Below are 24,908 nucleotides of genomic sequence, written 5' to 3' on the forward strand. Positions count from 1 at the left end.
AAAACAACTTGTACATGCTGTTAACCAACCTGTGGTCCCAGTAAGAAGCTTTAAGACTGTCATATTCTGGGATGTCAAACTCGTCCACCTCCCAGGTGCACTGGTCGTAGGGCAGGTCTCTCCACTTGATCAGGTAATGCACATCGCCATCTTTATCAAAACTGGAACGAACAAACAGAAAAAAGCAGAGTTTGAGGCCTTTAGGGGGTTTGTACAGTGATCAGTGTTAAGCTCTTTCTAAGGACAGGTTTGAAATGAACTTCCTCCTTCCTGCAACTGTAGCTGCAAAAGGTTGAAACTTAGAAAGCAGTGATTCCAGAGAGTGATCTCATATCGTACAAAATATGCTCGAACTGCAGCGTGATCTGAATCACTGCAATGTATGTCTGTGCATATGAGCAACAGGCCTCTAAAGTCTGGAAACATATGGGAAATAATTTACTGCTGTTATCCCTCGCGGTGCATTTCCTGTGATATTAAACACCCGGCATCTCCCGTATTGTGAAATATGCAATGCTGTGAGGAAAAATCTCCATGTATGAAGTGATATTACAGAGCGAGTAAAGGCAAGATGACAGCAAGCATAAACCAAGCTGAGCAGCAGCTTATGATCGGGAATTTAAAGTCTGTAAAACCGCTTCAAATTCAGACTGTGACCTGATCTGAGAGCTACAGTAAGAGTTCGTGTAACTGTGAGCAGCCACCTGTGGTTGAGTATCCGGTGGATGACCATCCACTCTGGTTTAATGCCGTAGCGGTAGAAGCGCTCCTCCATCACAGCATACTGGGGGTCTTTGCTCTTCCTCTTCTCGCTGTTGAGCTCCTCCTCTCCGGAGCCGTAGTCGTACGGCGGAGGTTCGTCCATGTCGTTCTTACGCTGGTAGTTCCGATACATGACCGTGTGATACAGCTCCAACTGCACAGCCGCAGACAGAATGATCACTTCTGCTTAGTTTCATTCAGCACCTCCAGTACAGCACAACCTATCCACAGCATTGAGCCTAATTTGATTAACTACTACTGGATTAAATGAAAGGAAGACGGATACAAAATAAATTAAGCTGTCGTGTTTCTAAATAAGCAATTCTTCAAACATCACTAAGTGAAATGTCAGCTAGGTTTGAGCCTCTGAAGTGCTCTGCAATCGTGCTTTGATGGTTTGACACGTGAAACAATGCGCACTTATATACACATATTCCTTAAAGACTGACAGCTAAATGGCTAAAGGGACATGCGTTACTGCTTTAGATTGACTGTAAAAGACAGTTCCGGTGAAAAGTCTCTTGGCTCGTTGGGCGTGTTCCACTTTTAGCAGAGAAGACGCAGAGTTCCTGCGGCCAAAGAGCAGAAATGTTAATTTGAGACTGGACCTATTTCTGGAATCTCACCTGCAGCTCGCTGACCCAGGAGCAGTGCCAGTACGAAAGGCCAGCCCACTTCACGAAGAACTCCCTCTCTGGGTGGCCCTTTAGCGGAGGCTTGGTCAGTGGATCACTTGGCTTGCCGTCGGGGCCTGCGGGCAGTTCAGCTGGCAACGGGGGTTCTCCCCACGTCCAGTGCAGAATCTTCTGGACCTTGCCTTTGAGGGGAGGACACTGGGGGAGAAAAGAAGGGATGTGATACATGCAGTTATCTGCAGCTTGTGTCAAAACATCAACACACACAAAATCTTGGTGGAGGATTTCAGAGCAGGTATTATTGGGGTCATCACACGGGACAGGTCGAGAAGGTTCATCAGCACATTAAGCCCCCACCTCCCTGAACAACATCCACTAGAGTCTTAGTCCATGTTACTATGCACAGTAATTCAAACATAAACAGGCTAACGGGATAGCTCAAACCGCTAGCTGGAAGTGACTTTGATATGAGTTGAGAAACCTGACCCAAAGATTTAAACTGGCCCCTCTCAGCAGCTCACAAATCAATCATATTTTACTTAACACATCTTTTATTTATAAGCAACAGCTCTTGTTAATTAGCATCAATGTGTCACATTTAGCATTTAGCCCTCTGCAGGCTGACATTATACATTAACAGAGAGACAAACAAGACGAGAAGCAAAAAACCATAAAAAGCACAAAAGAATGATATAACATACTTTTATGAAGTTTTCCATCGGTACTTATACAAATAACTACTTCTAGAAAATGTTAGAGAAATAATTTACAATTCCAGAATAACAAAACATCTTTGAGGAGCGTTAATAAATGTTCAGTTGAAATACTAAAGCAGGAAGCACATGATGCCAACTAACTCCATATTTCGACTGAAGTGCTCCACAGTGTGTATAAATAGGTGGTGATGTGGCTCTAAAATCACTCATAGCCACACTATGAGTGCTACATGTTAGAAAGTATAAAATATTTAAACACTGGATGCTAACGTTGGTGAAGTGCAGCTGTACGTACGGCCCTATAGCTCAGCGGTTAGAGCACTGGTCTTGTAAACCAGGGGTCGTGAGTTCAATCCTCACTAGGGCCTGAGACAGTAAACAGTGTTTGGGCTGAGGGCTGGGGGCTCACCATGCAGCGCGGACACAGCCACTCCCCGTTGGGTATCTCGGGCAGAGGTGGGTTGAGGCAGTGGATGTGGTATGAAGATGGGCAGGTGTCACAACACAGCAGCTCTCCTCCATCTTTACACACTCTGCAAAACTCCATGTGGTCATCCTCTTCCTCGCCTGCTGGCTCTTCCTCCTCCTCCTCCTCATCTTTGGCCTCCCACTGGATACCCTCTTTCTCCTGAGGGACAGAGGAGAAGCACAGAGTGTCAACACTGCTAATTAAATTCATCCATCCTGATTGTAAAATGAAGCTGACTTCATTTTGATTACTTGATTTGGTCTGCTGACTTTCATTGTGTTTGTCTTTTTATGGAGAAAACCACATTAACATACTGGGAGAGTGAGACCAAAAGGCTGCGTGATCACAGCTTTGTTGTGTGTTAGTTATCAATTTTGCACATTTGTGAAAAGCATAAATGACTAACTTTCAAACACCGAGCAAACTGGCTTTCACATATACACTGATAACAACCACATTCTCCACAGGGAAAAGGAGCAGGACAGGACTTTTAGTGCAGACAAATGGGAGATGAGTTGCTCCAAATTTGGGCGTAGGAACCCCCCAGTTCCCCCCTGCAGGGGTCACAAGTTAAATTCAAGCGGTCATAAGGAAAAAAAATGCATATACTTGACAAAACCTCTGAAATCTTGAGACACACTCTACTTTTACCTCTTAGCTCCTTTGAAAATCACTGACATTAAAGAATCTGAGAGAAGTAAAATATTAGCTGAATTATTCACATATATGCGACCTGTGATGTGGGGCTGCAGGTACACGTTGCTTCATTTTAAGGCGTCAAAAAGAACTGGAACACTGCTGAAGACGGTTCAAACTGAGGTCGTATTCCCTTTGCTTGTCACTCACAAATATCCCGTGTCCTGTGAAATACATGTGCTGTTTAAGCAGAATATGAGCATCACACGTGCTGGTTTGAAGAGCCTGACAGTAAATGGTGGAAGATGTATCATGGCAGGCTCGTGCAAACTGAGATATGACGACAATATTTAAGCATCTTAAACAATGCAAAGGTTGCAGCCCAGAAACGTGCCGACCACGGCAAAACAGAAGAAAGTAAGAAAACACAGGCAGAGGGCAGCGTCTCTGCAGGTAAACACTCCTCCACACGCTTCTCGTGGGTCTTTAGTGATGATTGAGAGGGATTACTTTTGCATTAGTCTATACAAAATTCTCCCAGATGACCACTTTCGCAGGTTGTTGGCATACATAAGACTTCCTGAAATTTACATATCAAGCTAATGTACTCACACAGTGTGGACAGCTCCATTTGCCCTCGGGGGCCTTCTCCAGCTCAGGGTCCAGACAGACCAGGTGGTACGCTCTGGGACAGGTGTCACACAGGATGATCTCTCCGCCCTGCTGGCAAACCTCACAGTAGTCCTGGTGGTCTGTCTCATAACCATCACCATCTTCCTCTGGAGAGCGTAAAAGAGGAGGTGAACGCGGGAGATTCCCACATACAGAAATGCGCTTGAATGCGGCTTTTAATAACGTTATAAGATTCAAACTATTCAGACATTACAGCGATCGGCTCTGCGTGTGCATGAGACTCTAAGAGTGTGAGGGTGCTGGGAAAGAGCATGTGCCTTCAGAAAACATTCCCAAAACAAATAAAGCTTAAATAAATAAATTTTAATTTCCTAGTTACCCATAATCAAACAGTCTGGTTCTGAGGGATTTCAAAGGGATTTTGGAGGGAAAAAACACACCGCAGAGCACGGCGAGCGTAGACAGTGAACATACTTTTCCTTTTTTTCCGCCCACGTCGGGCCTTTTTCTTGGTGGCGGCCCCCGAGGTATCAGAAAGCACAGAGGCACTGTGGACGCTGATGTCATCAAAGTCCGACTCCTCCAGGAAGTCCTCCTCGCTCTGGAAAAGCACACACGAACCGAAGAGCTCAGAACCACGCAGAAACTTAAACTAAACCAACTCTCAAAGTCAGAGCAGTAAACAGTCTGGTCACTTTGATGCCAGTGAAAACATACAGTAGAGGAGAAGCTCAGAGGCTGAATGGGCTCCAACGAGAAAAACAACACATACCGAGGATGCTTTCTTCTTCTTCCCACTTTGGCCCGACTTTGATTTGGTCTTCTTCGGCTTGGGTTTCTTCTTCACCTCCTTCACAGACTTACTCCTCTTCCTCACTCCTGGTCCTGAGACACACAGACCGAGACATCAGGCGCGTTAACCACGAGGCATTCTCGCTATTATTCTAAAAATACGTCCTCTGTGACGGTTCACTGGGCCTCACCCTTTCCCTCTTTGGTTTTGGCTTTTTTGATTGGCCCCGGCTGAGAGCCCGGCTGGCTGCTGCTGACAGACGTCGGCTGTGCCACGGTAACCGTTTCAACGGCGGCAGCCACAGCGGCGGCCACAGCGGTGGCAGATGCGCCTTTGAACGGGTTGTTGGCACTGAACTCTCTCCACTTGGCTCCTAACACTGTCATCATCTTTGACATGGGAATCTTCGGGTTCTTCTTGGCAATGAGAGGCCTGAGAAAAAGAGCCAGGGGGAGAGGAGACAACAACAGCAGCTTTATTATGTCACACTTCATTCCTGTTGATGTAATTTCTACTTCCCTCAGCACTGCAGGGAAGTGGGTCTTGATTTGCTGACACCCCAGTGCCCCTTAAGTTTTGTTCTCCCTGCTTTGCTGTGTGTATGTCATGTTTGTGATTTGTCAGGCAACAGCTTGAGGTTTGGCACGCTGGCCTGTGAGAGATAGTGGGTCAGAGCACCGAGTCCCAGAGCCTCCCGGCTGTCACAGGCATCCAGTAAGCAGCTGACTACTCACAGGGGGCACTGCAGGAGCTCGTGCTCCACTTTGTCGGAGCGGAGGCTTAGCCGAGCCAGACAGCCCCAGGTGAGACAGACTCTTTATACCAACAGCCGAGGTTTCTAGCTCAAACAAAAAGAGCAGCGTTTGCTCATCACACCTCGATCTGGTCTCGCTGTGGAGTTTTTGTGGAAGTGTCAGTGGGGGCTTCTGACAAACCACAGAAACGGGACAGTTAACAAAATTAGATGCTCGCCTGAGGAACTGGCTGAACGCCTTGTAGTTAGTGATGGTTTTATAGTCGTCCTCGGTGAAGCCATACTGAACGTCCTCGAGACCCCACTCCTGCATCAGCTGGCTGGATGATTTGGGTTCCTGGGGAAATACAGATGGGAGAGATCACTGGATGAATTTGGAAAGTAAAAGGTTAAAGGTAAAACCACCAGAGGGCTCTTTTCAAATTCATCTATTTAAGGAGGAAAGCTTCTCTGCGCTCACCTTTAACCTCAGTTTTTTCCGTTTTTTAGTTTGGGGGCCAATCACGGTGCAGCATGCAGCTGAGTGTGCGACCTGGAGGCCTCCAGTGCTCATACACTGACACACTGAGGACGGACTTTTGAGTCAGTTATGAGACATCTTGTGTCCAGCAGATAAGCTTCTACCATGAACAACATTTGCATTTTCACAGTCTGGATTTCTCAATGAGATAGAAGGAGCAGGAGTGAAAGGTTAATTAATTGAATCATGAATCATGAATTTGATCATCAGTGAATTATCATTAGCAGCTCCTCGATGCGCTTCCTGCCATCTGCGTTTTCAGATGCACACTTAAAGGTGCAGAGTGGAGGATTTAGTGGCATCTAGAGGTGAATAAAATAAATACCCCCTAATGTAGGAGAGCCTACGGAGGCCATGAAACTCACACAAAGACATGAAGGGTGCTCTCTAGAGCCAGTGTTTGATTTGTCCATTCTGGGCCACTGTAGAAACACGGTGGAGCTTTTTTCAGGTAATTAAACACTAATGAAAACATACTCATGAATATTATATTCCATTTCTGCCAATAGATCCAAAATCTAACACACTGTTCCTTTAAGACTGCTCTTTTTAGCCGGGCTTATTATTCATATTTTGCTTGCTGTCCTTCTGTCAAATGTCCCTGGGGTATGTGAGAAGCACTTCAAATCCAATTTATTATTATTATTAGATTATCGTATCAAGAGATGATAGATTTAATGTGACTCTATAGGCCCTCTCTTCAAATCAACATCATTAAACATAGAGAATCCAGCAGAACACGAGGTGTGATCTGTGCCGGCCTCCTGGACCTCGACTCAGACTCACTTTCATGTTGCCATCATCGTCGTCATCGTCGTCATCTTCCTCGTCTCTCTTCTTCTTCCTGGGCTTCTTCTCTTTCTTCTCCTTCGGTTTCTTCTTCTTCTTTTTGGTTGGGCCGTACGTGCTGCTCTCGCTCTCGGAGCCTATTTCTGGACGTTCCCGCTCCTCCTCCACCTCTGAGGTCTCGTCCAGGTCGCTGTCAACTCTCGCCTGGATCCCTCCCTGAGGCACACGGACGCATGAACGTTACGCGTATGGATGCGTGAATGCACAATAATGGTTATTATGGCAGGATGTGAGCGTATGTCAGGTTCAGACGGCTTTCACAGATGTGCGTAACTTAAATCTTCACAAAACTACGAGTGAAATTCACCCCAGCCATCTTCACAGTTCTTAGATGTAGTCAAGAGCTCCTGGCAAACAGCTATTTTTACAAACGTAAACAGGTACAATCTGACTTTGAATCTTGCTTTAGCTCTCCACCTCAAGACGTGACTGTGACTGACTAAAGCTGGCATCAAAGCCAGATTCCTGAGTCACAACTGAAGTCAAGGTCTGACTTTCACCATTGACACGACAAAGTAAATCTGCCTCCAATCGAGAGGTATCTGCAAATCTGGCGATAAAAAAAAGGGGGAATAATTAAAACATGAAACTCAATGATAGGGCAAATAAGCATAGCATTAATTTTGCCAGGGTTAGGGATTACAGCGCCCACAGAGGCCACCCACGCCAAAAAAATGTGCTGTCAGTGTACTATGAAGCACTTTGGATAAAAGCTTCTTCTTGATGGTATTTACATAAATTAAATTACATCATTGCAAAGTGTCACTGCTACGCTAATATTATAATTCCTCTGCCTGTGATGAAATTTATAAATTATGACATTACGAGTCAACAGTTAGGGGCAAACTGATGAAGGGAGTCACGTCAGAGGCACGTCCACCTTTTCCAGATGCCTCGACAACAAACTGAAGCAAGAAACAGCAGATCTGCAGCCAATGGGCGCTCAGAGCTGCTCTGTGGACCGAGCTGATTCCTCCCTGTTTAATATGAGACATCTGGAAGGCTGTATGGATTTAACAGTTAACAGGTGTTGTTTGTGTGATCAAGAGTGTTGCATATGAACAAATTCACTGGCGCGTGCTCGTACGTCCGCACGTGCGGAGGAGAGAGGGCGACAGGAAACGTGTGCACGTCTGTGTATTCGTGCATGTGCAGCATGTCTGAATTTGATTTGAATGCATGTGAGTCAGTTCCCGTGCATGCGTTTGCCTTTTTGGGTTTGTTTGTTTTTTGTTTTTTTTTTTCAGAAATTCCTCGTGTGTGTGTGCGTGTGTGGTTCCCCTTCGTGCAGACACATGTTCGTGTGTGCACATGTACAGTACGTGTGTGTGTGTGTGTGTGTGTGTGTGCACATGCTATGGAGTGAATTAGCGCACAGCGGCTTTGTGCTCTGCTCGCTGCCTGTTGCTCAGCGGGCCTGTGTGGCTCCGTGGAGAGACTTACAGGCGTTTTGCTCTGTAGCGCAGTGGAAAGGCTCACGTTGCCGCAGCGCCCGCCAACCCTACCAGCAGCCTGGCTGTGTTGCCATGGTGACCAAATTTGAGCAGTGTCTGGCTCTAGCTCTCTCTCTCTCTCTCTCTCTCTCTCTCTCTCTCTCATAGCTCACCCCCCGTGCGCCTTCCTTTCCTCTCACTTTCTCTCTTTCACATCTCTCAGCCCCCCCCATTATTTTCTCTCTCACTCTCTCTCTCTCTCAACAGCTCCCCCTTTCTTTTTCTCTCTCACTCTTTCTTTCTATCCTGCCACTCACTCCCCGCCCCCACCCCCCCCACCCCACACACACACTCTCTATCACAGTGGCAGCCAATGGAACGGCGCCATCCAATCAGACACGTTTGCATAACGAGCTTGTTATGCAGAGGCCTGTGGTTGCAGAGCTGGTGCTCCAGCACCCGTCTAGACAAATCTCATTTATGCATAAGAAGAAGGAGAGAGAGAGAGAGAGAGAGAGAGAAAGTAAATTGAAGATTGTGGATGGGGGATGGGAGTGGGGGTGGAGATGGAGGAGGGAAAAGCAAAGAAGCAGAACCACTGTTGAGAGCGACTGCAAAGACAAGGTGGAACAGTACAACAACCTCAGCGCGGCCCAGAGTTCAATGCTGCACACACATCACAGGACCACAGAGGACACTGGCAGCAACAAAGAGGGTGTCTCTACTTTCAGAGGGAAGATAATCAGATAAGTGCTGATAACGTAATCAAATTAGATGCTTCCCCATAATGGCTCTGCCTCAGGGAGATTGCAGAGGATGCCACAGAAAATATCAAATGAGCAAAGACGAGGATATTCAATAAAATCCAGTTCAACATGGAAAAAAAAAGAAAAAGCTGCTGTAAAAACACTTTATGGTTCCAAAACAACAGCCTCGTCTTTTTCCCAGAAATCAGCAACAGCTCTCTGTTGACTCACAATCCTGAGAGGATACTGAACTTATAAAAACAAGACAGAGGCTCATCTCAAACCGACTGTATTTCAGCTCAGTGTTAACGCTACAAGCAGCTCCCTCGCAGCTTCGTGGAGGTTTTATTGTGGCCAAACTGCAGCTTCTTCTTTCTGCTATAAAATTAACTGCCTTCTATAAACTCAGATTGCCTTGATTTAGCAGATTTTTTTGAGGGGGTTAAAGGGACACAGAACATCCCTTCATGTTCATATAGTTCCTTTGTTTCACTGCAGATGAGAGAGAGATGGCAAGTATGTATCTCCCTGGCTACTATTTCTGCCGCCAGCAGCTCTGACCTGAGACTGGGATGTGCCACTGACAGTCTCTGACCCCAATTGACTTTTGGCCCCTGTCTGACACCAACCTTTGGGGAGTGATTGGAAGTGAATTACAGCAGCAGCGATTCCTCGGCGGGAGGGCAAGAGAGACAGAAATAATAAGGAGGGTGGAAAGAAAGGGAGGAGGGAAGGAAGAAAGAAAGAAAGAAAGAAAGCAAGAAAGAAAGAAAGAAAGAAAGAAAGAAATTTGCAGTTCTTATGATGCAAAGGCCGTAACAAAAGCAGCGGCATCAGGATCAAGGCAAAGTGAGGTGATGCGTGTGAGAGACGAGAGGAGAGGGAAGAAAGAGGAGAATACAGAGCAGAGTCTGTGTGAGAGAGAGAGGAGAGTGTCAGAGGGAGTCCCCCCCTCATTAGCTCAGTGAGACCCAGAGCTCAGTGTTTACCACAAGCAGCCAAAGGGCCGGCAGGCAGCCTGGCCAGCCAAGATCCTCACAGCACTGCTGGCATCTCCAGCCAGCAGAGGGGAACATCCTGGCTATGTCAGTGACACTGCTAAAGCCATCCCCAGCACAGGCGGAAAACACAGTGGGAATACAGTGAATTCCTGTAATCACTGAATAGAAAATTCCCATTGTTTCTGAGTTTGGCTGAACCGTCAGGAAAAGTTGAGGTAGATGAGACTATTCCGGCAACGGGAGAGGTGATTTCACGAGATGCTGCCTTTGTTTGTTAAATTCCCCTCGTTTACTGACAGTTACCATCCGGCTGCGGCTCTCTTTCAGCTCATTGTCTTGGTTTTCTGGTGTTACACCAAGTTCTGTAACTCTTTAAATTCTGTGACCTGATTAGAAAGTTTTGTCCTGACATCTCGTGACAAAGTCGGTGTCACCTTGGCGTTACGTCTTAAGTTGGAATGCAGACTTCAAACCCTCAATCGTCAACCTCATTTCCAGTCATAGGAGTGAGCTGCCAAACTCTGGTAGACCCATTGTGCACTACTTGTGCAACACCAAAAGACAAAGACATTGACAAAGCATATCGAAGCACATCGACAAACTTAGCAACAAGCTGGTGAATACATCGGACATATCGGTGGAGACCAAAACAGAGCTCAAATAAAGGAGAATATTGGATTGCTCGGTGGCCAGAAACGCAGCTCCAAATGACGTCTGCTGATGGTTTGTGTCTTCTGGATGAGAAAAGAGGTCACTGTTTGCTAACATTTATGATGATATGATATGTCTGATTGATGCAGCTTTAAAGCAAGACTATGCAATGCTTGAAGTGTCACATTGACTCCACTTACAAATAAAATGATGAAATCATAAGCAATACAGCAAACCCTTAGCCTTTGTTGCCAATCACAACTGTTAATCTAAGATGAGACGGGTTTGAAACGATGTTCAGTGAGCCAATGGGGTTTGAGCATGAGCAGTAGGCCAAATACATCCATAGCATAGGCTGTATAAACACGGACGTACTCTCCATAGCATCCCCTGTAGGTTTCTGAAGAGCCATTGACGCTCAGTGACAGTGCCACATTCTGTCACCATCTTGGCAGCGCCTGACTCCCAGCTACTCCAAAAACGGGTGAAGAGATGGAGCGTGGGTGGAGCTGAGGGGGGCCGAATGATGCCCGGTTGCTGAAACCCGCCAGCTAGTTGTCACTCAAAGCAGACATGCCCATGATTATGCATAACTTTAAGCCTTAATATCATTTAAACAAATGAGCTGTATGGTGCATACACTTTTTCAGTTTTTGGCACTTTGTGTAGGCTTCATTATTCAGCACCAGAGGTTTCCACTTTGACCATAGTTACCATGGACGGAAGCTAGCTTACTAGTACTTAAAGTGTTGTGTTGATGACATTATAACAACGCCAGCACAGGCAAAGCAGCAGGCGGCTTTTCACGCTGCTCTTTGTATAAACATTAGTCACAGTTAGCTAGCTTCCCTAAATTCTGATTCATAGGCATCTAACAAACTTGCTTTGTATGTTCTGCTGTCCCAATAACTAGCTCTCCCAGCTCTAGCGCTACATCAAGCATTTCATTTCTCTGATTGGTTGTAGCTCTATCCAATTGCGTCCAGAGGCATTTTGGTCTGCGTCAGTTGATAACGTCACTTAGAAATCCAAAATGAACTCAGAGGCTGACACAACCCTGCTCCAATCTATTCGGGGTTTTCTGACTACAGCCTACAAGGCTAATGCTAGCTAATGTTAGCACATTTCCATGTTAGATATTGCTGTATAAATGACATTACTGAGGCAGTTCACTGCTGTCACACTATGTTTACTGTCATTATCATGTTCGTCCCCAGTGGCCACTGTTGAGCAGAAGTCACACAAGCTAGCTTCATGATTAGCTTATTCACCATGGCACATCTGATTACAGTAATTACAGTAGTGTTAAAGCTGGGAGCAGCTCAAATCTCTGACCTGCTGTCTAAATGTTGGAGCCTTAAAGGCCACAGAGGCTCGACTGTCAAAACCTCTCTGTCACAGCTCTGACTCCCACCGCAAGCTTGGCACCGACGCTCTACTTCTGACCTGTAGTCCCCGTCATCAGCACCAGCACCAAAGGCACAAATTTACACCCTAAACTGGCCCTTGGTGCCCACAGCTTACACTGGCAATGATGGCGACACCGCTGCCAGCCTCCCCTAAGCCTGAGACAGTCTACCGCCTCTCATTTAGATCACAGGGGCAGTCCGACAGCCAAAACACACCTTTGATCCAATTGCAGAGACATCAAAGAGAATTCATGGTACATTTTGAGCCAAAACGTTTGCCAACCTCTTGTGTCCGAGGTCATGACACACGGTGTTGAGTGTGAATCACATCTTACCTCCTTTTTCCTCTTCTTAACTTTGGGCATTTTCCCCTCTTTCATCTTTTTGGGCTTCTTCTTCTTTTGTTGTTTGAGCGAGTCGCTGTCGGAGAAGAAGCTGTCGAGGGGTGTGAGGGGAACAGCGTTGCGCTCACCTTCGTCATCCTCGTCTGGACGCACAGAAACAAAAACATCGTCTGCTTAGGATCACGGTGTAGCGTACAGGACACACACAGACAGTGAAGCTTGTAATGAGCGTGAATCTTTATGTTGACAAATGCACTGTGGATTGTGCACTGTGGTCCTGAAATCTGAGCCGTTTACTGGTTCCAGCATCTAAATGTTGAGGACATTTTCTCTGTTTCATATTATTATAAATTGTGTATCTTGGGTTTTGGACAGTTACTTAGATGAAACAAGCCATGTGAACATATCACCTTGGCCTCCACTAAGCTGATTAAACAATGAATATAGAAAGAAATTAATCAATAATGAAACAATCATTAGTCGCAGGCCTGGTACACTGAGAGAATACAGCAAAGCGACAAGTCAGTTAGCCTGTTTTTGGAAATACAAATGATGATTCAATGCCAGACCAACAGGAGCACTTGGCAAAATAAAGCTCATAATCACACATCATTGAATGTGGATCAACTTTACCCGTCAAAGCACAAATAGATGGAGTGCCTGCCCTGCCGGTAAATGGGTACTCCCTGGAGGACCACCGAGGTATACTGAGCATATCGTCTGCCTTTAATGCTTGCTGGGACTAAAGCGACCTGCTGCTGGTTGTCAGCTGCACTGTCTCAAAGCTGCTGTGTGCAAACGTGCTGACTGCTGAGCGCAGCAGCCCTCACTGATGCCATGGTGGGTCACAGAGGAGTAAGTAAGGAAGAGAGACAGTCCCAAACAATATATCACCGTAAAGAGACACCCATGGAGAAACACATAGGATGCACCCTCCCCGTAAAGCTCCATCCGATCTGTTCTTTAACCGTCTCTCTCTCCCAGTCTATCTGCGTGTCTCCCTCGCTCTCTGCGTCTCATGCAGACAGGCTGGAGGGCATGAAATATGCAGCACATGTATCAGAGTCAATCAGCCAACACTAGTCCTGCAGTCTACCACTCCCCTGGGTAGCTGGAGTGAGAGATTGGGGAGGAGGGATTCCTTTGTAGTAGACACACAAACCTCACCAACCACTTATCCTCTATTTAGCAAAGCTAGCAGGAGGTAACCCACGCGCGCACACACACACTCAGTACATACACACCAGTGATTTCAAAGCTTTAATCAGCTGCAATGTCAGGCTCATTGTGTCTCCTTTGACCACCAAATGAAATGTGCCTCCCCTTCTTTAGTGCTAATTGAGGGTAACTTGTGATTTGTGTGCACAATATATTTACAGTGAAGCTGACAACATTTGCCTCTGGGGGGGGGGTTGCAAGTTGTAAATTTTGAGCTTTCAGCCTTAAAACAGCATTTGCAGCACTAAAACTCCACAGCCCACATGAATTTATTTGAAGGTTAGCAGCTGATTACTGCAGGATAACCACTGATGTACACTCAATGTCACAGAAACTGTGAATCTATCTTCTTTGTATTTTTGCTTTGTCTCCTCGTTCTTCCTTTCTGCCTCACACAGAGACTCACGTGCTTCTCTGCTGCATTTTTCTCTTTCTAAATAAAGCCTTGAGTTTACGTATTCAGGATCTCAAACAGGGTGCTCTTTTATGTCTCAGATGTATGTTAGCTGCCTGCCAGGCAAGTCATGATGGCAGCACAGTAAGCCTTACATCTCTCTTAGACTCACAGATGATGACATGGCGGACGGACCTGGATTACAGAAAGCAAACAGTCCATCACTCTGTACTCCTTTCTTTCTATGAGCGAACCGTGACTGACAAGTTGACCACACATCACTGATTAGATACAGCAGAGGATGGCGGACTGTGTGTCTCTTTGTCTGCTTCCTGTACAATAAATCACTGAGAGCTCACAGCGGCAGTGTGGTGTTACTGATGTGGACTGAAAAAGTTTGATTAGATGCACTTATGCTCATGGATCAGGACAGACTGGATGGATTGTCGTGAGATTTTGTACAGACATTCAAGGTTCCCAGAGGATATCCTGCTGGTTTTGGTGATTCCCTGACTTTCCCTGTAGTGCCACCGATTGGCCATAGTTTTCACTTATCCTGTGAGATATGTCAACATACTGGATGGATTGGTGCAACATTTTGTACAACGCGATTTAAAAAAGCTGGGACAGAACGCATTGGTTTGCTCATCTTTTTTTTTTACATATACTGAACAACACAAAGACAATATATTCAATGTTTTTCCTCATCAGCGTCATTGATTTTTGTAAATATCTGCTTATTCTGTATTTGATGCAGTGACACGTTTCAAACAGGATGGGACAGGAGCAACTAAAGACTGGGAAAGATGTGGAACGCTCCAAAGCACCTGTTTGGAACATTCCACAGGTAAACAGGTTGATTGGTAACAGGTGAGAGGGTCATGATTGGGTATGAAAGGGGCATCCTGGAAAGGCTCAGTTGATCACAATGACACAGGATGGGGAGAGCGAGATAAAGGACATTGTTTGTCAATGATTGTTTTTTCCACAGCGTCACAAAGGTTTCTGGGATTGGGTGGTGCAAACATTCATTCTTCCCAGATGATGAATCCTAATGACTTCAGTGATCATTTGCCTTTTCCTCTAGCGACACAATGAGGTTGACAGGAGTGAAAATATCTCAGGAACTACTGCAGGGACTGCTATGAAGTTTGGTACACACATTCATGCCCCCATAAAATGAACTGTAATTACTTTGGTGATTCTCAGACTTTTCTTTCCATAACAAGGCTTTTTAAAATTTGGCTTACGACCTGTAAAACTATTCCCACCATTCTCAGCTGCACCGTGTGACTTGCTAAATTTAGATGCTAAACATCACTACTGTTATTGTGAATGTTTTAGCATACTGATGTTAGCCTTTAGCTCACAGCACCACTGTGCCTGAAGTACAGCCTCAAACCAAACAAAAAATATTGACCACATATACAAACAGTACTCCAATGGCACCTCATTTACAGGCAGACAGCAATGCAACTGATTGAAAACACAAACAAAAAAAAGATATCTGTGTTTAACACCTGCATTGCCTTATAAGCTGAGAACAGCCTAAATGGCCTGTGAAGTCCCTAAAGGGAAACCCATCAGGGGAATGATAATCTTTCTGCATGGTGAGTGGACCAGGCTGTGCCAGGTGTTGGAATGGGGGAAGGTCGCTCAGTCATGTGGCACAGGGAGGTCTGGCACCAGAATCTGTTAGAAAGAGGACCAAAGCTCCACTTGGCAAACAAGCCTTCTGTAAAGTGTGGACGGATGGCACAGACACAGATATGACCTTCCTGCAAGGGCTTGGCCACCGGACTGACCTATTAGAAGGGAGATTCACGAGCAACTCCCAAGTGAGGAAGCTAGAGTTTACTGGAAAGCGCATTAGCTCTTTCTCTGTTGGCCCCCGCGTGGAAATACTCACTTAATGTTGCCCAGCATTGCTTGCCATGGAAGAGGAAAAGCAGAGCCGTAGGTCTTCCTCTCTTCATTGATTAAGTACTTATAACCGAGGCCTCAAACGCCTTCAGACAAAGACATCCATAGACTATTATTAGGAAACGTAATCATCAAAGTGATGGAAGGATGAAGTCCAAATAGCACCATTAAAATCATATCTATTGCAGACAAATATATGCATCATAATGTGTGCAAGATAAAGCGATATAAAACCCACTGGAACACTGCAGCCCTCATCTGCAAATACACATTAAAAAAAGCATCTTTCATGCGCAGCCTTCGTGCACGCGCAGCAGGAAAAAATGGTGTCAACTTTCACAGTGAGGGATCCAAAAATAGACCCCTTTCCAATTGGGGATAACATTTGTAGGCACACAAAAGCCCATGATAATCTTTCAATTTTAGGGAAGAACAAAACAATTAAAACAGAAAACACAATGGAACAATCTGTGACAGTGTAAGCACCCACAGTGAAACAAAGGGAATTAGGACACTTTATGTGCCACAACAAGTAAAGGCTGTGATAGGATAGCATTTAGGGGTCTGAGGTGCCCCCAGGACGCGCTTCTACTCTGCTGTCTTTGATTGCATGGAAGCATCTTGGTGGTGGGAAAAATCTGCCCAGGATTCCTGACCCGTCTGTCACTTTGACGCCTGTGGATGGAGGTCGCAAACTGTCTGAAAACTGCTTCCTGTATCAGCAGCACAACGATGGATTTGCGGCACTTTTTCATGGTCACATCTCAGCAGATATTTTCATTGTTACACGTTCATGCCTACATCGCAGTATATGTGTTTATGCTGTTTATCTACCTGTTTATAAGCCGTTTGTCCACCACAGTACATATATTTATGTACGTACTGTGACGTTTATGCATTTATATGCCTATTTGTCGACAGTCTCTTCTCATTATATACATACTGCATCAATGCACAACCTGTTAACATTACGGTTTATACTATTACTCCGCAGGCTACCACAACAGTACATTTTACTCTATATCACATATCTATTTTTTATCTTGATTCTAATTTGCTTTTGTTCCACTTGCGTGATTTTCTTTAAATGTATTATGCATATATACAGTATATATATCAACAAGACTATTTAATGAGACACAATAAACATATAAACACAATTTATCATGTCTTAGCTTAAAAATGGAAGGTCAAATGATTTTCAACACATTTACCCTTCATTAATATGTCTCTGAGCATGTGTGTCACGCCAAAGACTGACTTATGGAGTCCCTTTGATATGTTTATCGCCACCAACATAAAAACACAACATTATATCGAGTTCGACGTACAGTAATCTTGACTGACACGTGAAAATGTCTGGATCACTATGCACACGTCTTCACTCACCTGCCATAATCAATTGCAACTTTCCTGTCTCATACATGTTTAACCACCAACTACTGGGTTATTGGGGACACGCATCAGTGCTTGTGTTCTCCCTCAGGCTACAGCTGGCAGTCATAGATGATGCCTCAACAGCTCAGCACTCCTCTCTGTGTCTCCCTGCTGCACACCTTCCAGTGCAGGCCTGCTGTATTAATCTGGCTAAAGGAAAATATTGCGTACATACAGGAAAAAAATGTGTTGGTTTAAATGCTGGTTCCACAACGTGACAGACCTGCCTTTGATAGAAAATGATATGTTTTAGAAATAGGAAATAATAATAATGTGACGATACTGTAATTAATCTGTTCCCTTTGTTGTGACAGTGGTACAAAATATACCAGCTTTCTGGTTCAAGGCCTTAAGCATGAAAAATCACCAAGACATGCACCATGGCAACCGTGTTGGGTGACAATTATTCATCAACATTCAGCATTTTGTCACTAATTGTTCCTTGTACCTTTTCAGGGGTTAGCCTACGCATGCTACCTTCTCTCAAGCCAGAAAGTACCTTCAAATTGACCAAAAACTTGCACCAACTCCACAAACGAACTCCAGCAGCAGCTAATGAGAGGCAGGCCTATGGCCAGAGACAACACTGCATTGGATTTTTTCTCCACTGCCCTTTCATGCTCTATCTATTGTTACAACCATGAAACCTTCCCACATTGTGATGTAAAAGGGAAGAAGAGGGCACAGGCAGCATCTTTTATGTCCTGCCCCTGACATCAAATCATCTCAGCTCAGAGCGAGCTGCAAGGGAAGAAAAAAAAATATGAATCTATTGACTGCACTGGCCAAACTGACACCATGGCATAAAGATGCCAGGCTGCTCTTCCCTGTAGAATGACATAGCGGGGCTCTCCATCACCGCCCCTGACACACCGGACCAGGAAACAGATCCTAAGCACTTCAGGACCTGGTTTGACTAAGACGGATGTAGATCTTGATGAGGCTGGCCGCTGGCTGCACATGACAGACATCCCAGATATCAGTCTGAGTACATGTCATAGGCATGGCAGCTATACCCTCCAGCTAATCCCACCGCTGGTTTCATCGGCAGAGGAGCAGAAGTCATGATGCACCAGCCAGGAAAATAGAGCAAATCTTCTTTATGCATGAACATAGATATTAAATAAATGCATCAGCTGGTCAGAGCACACTGGCAACCTTAGAAATAAACCCTATAAGAAAACACAATTTCAGTCAAGTTAACACTATGGCTAACTAACCTAACTAATCAGGTGCTTTATCTGTTTCACCTGCACAATTTTCAGCACAATCACTGAAAGACTGACAAACTTCACAGCCAGTAGAACCAAATGATCATCGTTTGGCGAGTGGCTCCTTTGTGCATGTCATTAATTACTGTATCTTGACACCTCGTGAGCCTTGGCCAGTTCTGAACATCTCTAATGAGTGAAAATGCAATTTCTACCACATTTGGTGCACTGTCAGAGCGGCTGACGGATCCATCTCGCCGCCACATTGCACAGATTGGGCTTGAGTGAGAGCCGCATGTCGTGAATGTGGGTTACTGTTAATTTCACTTAGTGCACGACCTCGAGCGGAAGGGATGCTGGTGCCCTCACCGTGGTCACCAGCGGCGCACAGGATCAAGACACACTCGATAAGCACTGTTTACTGGAGCCTACACGTGGCTTTCACACCTCTGCGGCCACGCAAGGCTGCAAAAAAAGGCATTTAAAGTTGGAGCAGCCCGCTGAACACAAGTGGAAACAGCATCCTCTGTAACAAAACGAACGCGGATGTTGTCACTGTAGCCCATTTCTGCTTAAAAGCACACGCACACATTAACCGAGAGGCATCGCAGCACACGCCGACACAGCACCGAGGACATTGTCACGGTTTAACACAGCTCTCCGGAGCAAACTTGTGTTTTTACACTTAAGGTGAAGCCAATCACTTGTACACGCATGCAGCCTGCGAAAGGGGAGGAAAAAAAAACAGCCCACAGAAACCATGCAGCAGGGTTTTCATCATGCCCCCAAAATCAGGCTGGATGTGAGGACAGCCGGAGGCAAAGCCGAAAACCCGTTCCCACCTTTAAGACACTAGGTCGTGCAAAAAAATAATAGCATGACTCTGCTTATTGCACCCCACCCCTCCTCCTCCTCTCTGGTCTCAGGAACGCAGGACAAGCCCTTTTCCCCGCATTCAAGGCGTAGCGGCGCAAAATAATGTGAAGGACACCCCGCCTCCCCCCTTTCCCTCACCTGGCATATCGTCTTCAAAATCCATGTCGTCTTGTCCCTCGTCTTCATTACTCAGCGACCCCGGCATCTTTATCTCATAGCCCCCAAACCCCTTTTAGGCTGAGAATACTGAAAGTTAACCCTCCAGACGCCGCAGCCCAGTCTCTTTCTTCACCCAAAAAAAAAAAAGAAAAAAAAAAAAAAAAAAAGAAATGTATTCGTCGCTCAGTTCTGAATTTTTAAATTTTATTTTTTTTGCAGTGAATCTGGGGCTTTCTCTCCAGACAACAAAAAAAACATAATTATTTTTTTCCACTGATCTCTATCCAGGTCTTCCAGTCTGAAAAATAAGAAAGACAAAAATGGAACACACATGCCCAGATTGTGACGTCTGGTCTGTTGCCATGACGATGCATCCCATAATTTCACCCACAACTAGTTAGTCATGCTCTCCTAGTTACCACTTCAACTAGTAGTGTGCGAAAGAAACGCACCGTGCGGCGCCGCCGTGCGCCGCTAATAGGCGGACGCACTCCCGCGCCTGTCGCCTGCCCTTTTCCTTTTCCAAGTCCGGAGGATGGAGGCAGAAACTTCTCCGGCTTTCTCGCACAGCTGCTTCACTGCTCACACACAACCTTTACTCTAAATATGAAGCCAGCAAGGAAGGGAAAAAAAATAATTTCCTTCTTGGGGGGGAAATGTTGATGTTAATTTAGATTTCTTTCAGGCCGATTTTGCACTTTGATTATCGCCTAAAACCTGAAGTAGAAATGACCCGACTGAAAATCTCCCACTTTTTCCGAGACAAAATACTAATAATACAAGTGCAGCCTGATGACTGCCTGCTGTGAGAGCAGTCCTGGCTGCCAGTGGTCCAACTGTCGTCAAGGTTACCACAGCTGGAAGACAGGATGCCCCGCAGAGAGCTCAGCACAGAGCACGTGAGCTTCAACTGGACCAAAATACACAAATCAAGAGCTGCGAGCGTCCTGACTTCACCTGCTGCAGCTTCCGCTTTCGTCCAACTGCGGCCCGACAATTAGTCACAAGCAGCTTAATGTCTTCTGTATTAACGAAAACGCACTTAACTGCTTTTGATTTCATGTTTATGTAATTAGCTTTTCTGGCACTGACGTCTGCACACAGGGCACCAAAGAAGAAGAAAACAGTTTCCTCACGGGACATTCAGGCAGAGGTACCAATATTCTATAAATGGCTGGTTTAAGTGTAGCTGCTCTGTTTTAATGATGCATTAATTATAAGAATTTTAAAACACAGCGACAGTGCTGTGTTTCACGGCTCTGGTGTGTACAAAGGTTAACCGTGTGCTGTGCGTGGTGCCCAGAGACCAAAATCAAAAAGACCACACAGACTTCCTTCTCTCTTTTGTAATTTTATTAAAAGTGGTGTCAGGTTTAATCTTCCTCCTCCTCCTCTTCGTCCTGGTTGATCTGGAAGTAGCGCAGCTCATAGCTCTCCTTGGTGTTGGCCACGACCCGCAGCCAGTCCCTGAGGTTGTTCTTCTTCAGATACTTCTTGGTAAGATATTTCAAATACCTGAAAGAGATGAGGGGGGGCAGGCAGCCATCGCAGAGCTATTAGTCAAAGGAGCTAATATTTAAATATTCCTATTCACTGTGAATGTGAATTAGAGTTTACAGGTCTGTAACTGTCAGATGTACTGGGACAAACAAATTCTGTCAAACACAACTTGTGACCATTGAGGGAAGTCTGCTAATAACCTGTAACAGTAACTCTTTAACCATAATGAAAGGAAACCTCAATTTCACTGCAAAACATGGTGAAGGAAATGCTTTGTAGTTGTGTTTCGGGTCATTAAAAGCCTCGAGATACAGTCAATTCAAACGATACAAGCAGTTTCCAGATGTAGGGTTCGTGTCACTTCAGCAACATTAGATATTTTGTCTTTGGACTGGTTTCAATTGAGTAAATGTCAAAGAGGATCAGCAAGTTATCACGTTCAGTTTTACTCATGTTTTACACGGCGTCCACATTTTTTGGGGATCAGGGTTGTCATATCAAGCGCTCCGTTTAAAGAATGATAGTGATTGAGTCACCCTCTGGTGGTGGCACACCTCGCTCAAGCTGAACCAGTCTGAAGTCTTCACGCAGTATTTATGTATCTGTATATACTTTGTATTTTTCAAATCAGTGTTTGCAAATTAAGATAGGGGACATTGTTATATACGGTGTTTCTGAATGTGCCAGGTTCATTTTGGACCATCAAAGTAGCAGGAAACTGCAGTGATTTTTTTTAGACACTGCCTGTTGTGTGCAAACAAAGTCAGAAGTTTATTTTTGTCCTGTTTTCCCACTTAACCTTAGTGGTGTATGCCGCACAGGCTCAGACCCAGTCCTGCTAACTCATGACCACTGACCTGACTGGGAATAAGCCTTTTTTAAGAACACACAGTGTCATGTCAGTGAAGGAAAAAACACAGGTGTACATACTAAAATCAATGATGGCTGAATTCCATTTAGCTGCTCTGATTTTAGGGTCCCACAGGTGTGCATGGTGGCTCATTGGCACACTGTCACAGCTTACTTGGACACTTGAATAGCACAGAACCACTGTTTATGTTATGAGTATCACCAGTGCTTCTCCTCCTCTGACAAGTCAAAACTCCCTCAAGCTGATATCAAGATATCATGTTGGCAAGAATGGGACAGACCCGAAAACATAATGCTTCTTGCGTATCATTGCATTAACAAATGTCTGCTTCAGTGCTGTGATGATGTGCGTACCTCATCCTCCTGTAAGTTAAAGCCACATTTATTCCATCAATGCTGCAACTTTAATAATATTGTTCAGAATAGCTGCTTCCTGTATTTATGGACGAACCTTTAAGCAGTTTGAGCTGAATTATACTCAGGTTCTGCCACCTTCGTCACATGTGTGGCAAAGGCAAACCTGAAGCACATTCATTTTAGGATGTTGTGTAAATTTTCTGCTCAATTCTCAACTTCTCACTGCTCTACATGATGACCGAGAAAGTATCTGCTTCCATTAAGTGGTAAACCACAAGCCTTTTATAGCTGGTCTGCAAGGCTCAGTGCTCAGAGGACACATTTCAGGTGGACAAGAGATAAAGCTGTATTTGTTTATGAGATGACTCTGTTAGATAACATAATATTAATTTACCAAATTATTTTATTTGTCAGTAGGATTCTCTTTCACACAAAGCTAGCTCCACATGGTGGGGACTGGAATCACTGAGCTGCTCTGGGAGACTTGTGAAAACAAATTGGACTTCTTCAAATGAGACGTGTTTGTTTTAGACACATGGCATCGTTGCAGCCCAGTAGCAAGCCGTGTGTTAAGCGGTGGCTTAGAATCTCTGGTATATTAAGAACATGACCATGATGTGCTAAAACACATATTTCAGTCACCTGATGTGACTTGATTGACATGAGCTGCATTGTGCTTTGTACCTCTTTGAGAAGGGAACTTCAGAGTTCACTGCGATCTTACTCTTGCTCCTTTCAATGGACACCACACCCCCGCCGAGGTTTCCAGCTTTGCCGTTCACCTTGATTCGCTCCTGCAGGAACTGCTCCTGTAGAGGACACACACACAGCAAAGGTTGGTACACGCAACCCTGAACTGAAGACTTAATATTTCAAAGTATACAGCAAACATACAGTTCAGTAGTTTCCTACAGGAGACAGATTGTAGTCAGCATCTTGTTAGTTTCCATTAAAACCAGTGTCTTGCAGTGTCGTGCCTTTATTCTGAATTGACTGTAACATCATAACCAATGACTTGGGACGATCCCACTGATGTCACAGCGGTGTTTGATGCTCAGGGCTCGTGTCTGACAGCAGCTGCTCACTGTTGAACTGGTCTACTCACGAAGTTGGCAGCGTCCATGATGCCATCCTCTACAGGGTGAGTGCAGTCCAGGGTGAACTTCAGGATCTGCTTCTTCCTCTTCCCACCCTGCTTCTTGACCACCTGCTTTTTCTAGTACAAATATAGAGAGGGAAACTCGAACTCATACAAAGAACCATCAATGAATATGTAACTTTAAAACAGCCAATAGACGCATTAAAATGTGTTGCCGATTGTGTCAAAATATCATTAGCGATTAGCCATTACAACTTTTAAGTAAAGGCTCACAAATTTTGTATAACCCATGAAACTTTGCTACCGATGCCTCCTGTTAACTATGCTATCGCTAGCATTATCGTTAGCAAAACAGTTTCCCCAACGTGGTGTTAGCCTACACAGTAAACAAAGCTTAAAAAACGGGCTAAAACATCCGCGACTCTTATTTCGCGGTACATGGATTTTAATCACTTCTGTGAGTGCAAAACAAAACCGAAATACGTCGTCTTTATGCACTTTATTTGATCGTTTTACTACTCACAATCGGGGCCATGGCTGACACATTCAGCAAAAAGGAAGGAGCAACCTGCGCTGCGCAGGAAATATAGCACCCGACCGCAAAATCGATCGCATCGAATTATCTGGAATTGATTAACCAAAGCGTGGATTCCAAATTCATAAGTTATTGTCAGTATGTTTATGAGCCTGGTACATTGCGTTAGCTCAGTCCCAGAGCTCCTCAATGCGAAATATGTGCAACCATGTTTTTGTTTATTTTTAATGACAAATTAACCTTTTACAGCGGCATAAATGGGACAGCAAGTGTTGAACGAGTTCAGCTTGAAATACATTATTTTCCACTACTGCGAAATTAATAGCAACGTTACGATAATCTTTATCCTAAACTAATGAAATTAATCTTAACTGGTGTTTTTACTATGTCTGTTGGATGTATAGTTGAGCAACACGAACAGACAAACATATGTACGGAAGCCGTGAGCATGCAACTACTTTTTATACCGTTATCTCGAGATCACGATTAAATTACGTCTTTACCTCGAAATAACAAAACTCGTTTTCTCGCGTTATTTCATCTCGTTAGCTCCGGAAAACAAAAGACCAATTTCGCAAGATAACGAGATAAACACTCACGACAAAATGATATAATTTTTCATGTACGGAAGAGATAACATATATTTAATTTATGATCTCGAGATAACGTCATTTAAAAAAATCACGGCCGTTCTCGGCTTCCGTAGAAGTTCACGTAAACTGACAATACGTATATCTGTTATCACTTGTGCGTCATGGAGATACCATGACAACCGAGCAAACCCCAACCACGGACGAAGACCGTGAGATGTGGTCGAAAGCTCTAGAAAAAGCTCAAAAACGCGCTATTTTTGTTGAGAATTAATTTCTAAAACCTTCTTTTGTTTATTACTATGTAAACTTGAACTAACTGTAAGAAAAACAGATGAACTAATTCCAATGAATTTTTATTTTAACCAGTTAAAGATGAAATATGTGC

General features: G+C 44.7%; 2 protein-coding genes and 1 non-coding gene across 8 annotated transcripts in view; 1 reads left to right on the forward strand and 2 right to left on the reverse strand.

The window, feature by feature from the left end:
• chd5 (chromodomain helicase DNA binding protein 5) overlaps positions 1 to 20,091 on the reverse strand; it is a 40,398-nt gene extending 20,307 nt beyond the window's left edge. For 4 of the 6 annotated variants that reach the window (XM_076743232.1, XM_076743223.1, XM_076743199.1 and 1 more), the window contains exons 1-12: positions 12,985 to 14,440; positions 12,343 to 12,494; positions 6,705 to 6,923; positions 5,617 to 5,735; positions 4,835 to 5,076; positions 4,624 to 4,736; positions 4,326 to 4,452; positions 3,831 to 3,997; positions 2,523 to 2,741; positions 1,389 to 1,595; positions 705 to 916; positions 30 to 161 (exon numbers count right to left, since the gene is read on the reverse strand). In XM_076743232.1, the coding sequence (XP_076599347.1) occupies positions 30 to 161; positions 705 to 916; positions 1,389 to 1,595; positions 2,523 to 2,741; positions 3,831 to 3,997; positions 4,326 to 4,452; positions 4,624 to 4,736; positions 4,835 to 5,076; positions 5,617 to 5,735; positions 6,705 to 6,923; positions 12,343 to 12,494; positions 12,985 to 13,066 (1,991 nt within the window). In that variant the 5' untranslated portion in view covers positions 13,067 to 14,440. Of the gene's footprint in view, positions 1 to 29; positions 162 to 704; positions 917 to 1,388; positions 1,596 to 2,522; positions 2,742 to 3,830; positions 3,998 to 4,325; positions 4,453 to 4,623; positions 4,737 to 4,834; positions 5,077 to 5,616; positions 5,736 to 6,704; positions 6,924 to 12,342; positions 12,495 to 12,984; positions 14,441 to 19,548 lie in introns of those variants that run through there. The other 2 variants (XM_076743215.1, XM_076743207.1) reach the window with 1 other exon arrangement.
• trnat-ugu (transfer RNA threonine (anticodon UGU)) lies at positions 2,409 to 2,481 on the forward strand. The gene has a single exon. It is a non-coding gene; the product is annotated as a tRNA-Thr (tRNA).
• Positions 20,092 to 20,904: 813 nt separating the features above from the next.
• rpl22 (ribosomal protein L22) lies at positions 20,905 to 23,984 on the reverse strand. The gene is made up of 4 exons (XM_076743268.1): positions 23,919 to 23,984; positions 23,402 to 23,512; positions 22,981 to 23,105; positions 20,905 to 21,084 (listed from the first exon to the last, which is right to left on the reverse strand). Exons 1-4 carry the CDS (start codon positions 23,928 to 23,930, stop codon positions 20,943 to 20,945), a joined length of 390 nt encoding a protein of 129 aa, XP_076599383.1. The 5' UTR covers positions 23,931 to 23,984; the 3' UTR covers positions 20,905 to 20,942.
• Positions 23,985 to 24,908: the final 924 nt, after the last annotated feature.

The sequence above is a fragment of the Chaetodon auriga genome, chromosome 2 (assembly GCF_051107435.1).
Source record: "Chaetodon auriga isolate fChaAug3 chromosome 2, fChaAug3.hap1, whole genome shotgun sequence".
Classification (NCBI taxonomy): Eukaryota; Metazoa; Chordata; class Actinopteri; order Chaetodontiformes; family Chaetodontidae; genus Chaetodon; species Chaetodon auriga.

Coding starts and splice junctions, on each gene's coding strand:
- rpl22 (XM_076743268.1), bottom strand. Junction 23,106..23,401: donor TCATGGACGCTGCCAACTTC/GTGAGTAGACCA, acceptor TGTCCTCTACAG/GAGCAGTTCCTGCAGGAGCG. Junction 21,085..22,980: donor GAAGTTCCCTTCTCAAAGAG/GTACAAAGCACA, acceptor CATCTCTTTCAG/GTATTTGAAATATCTTACCA.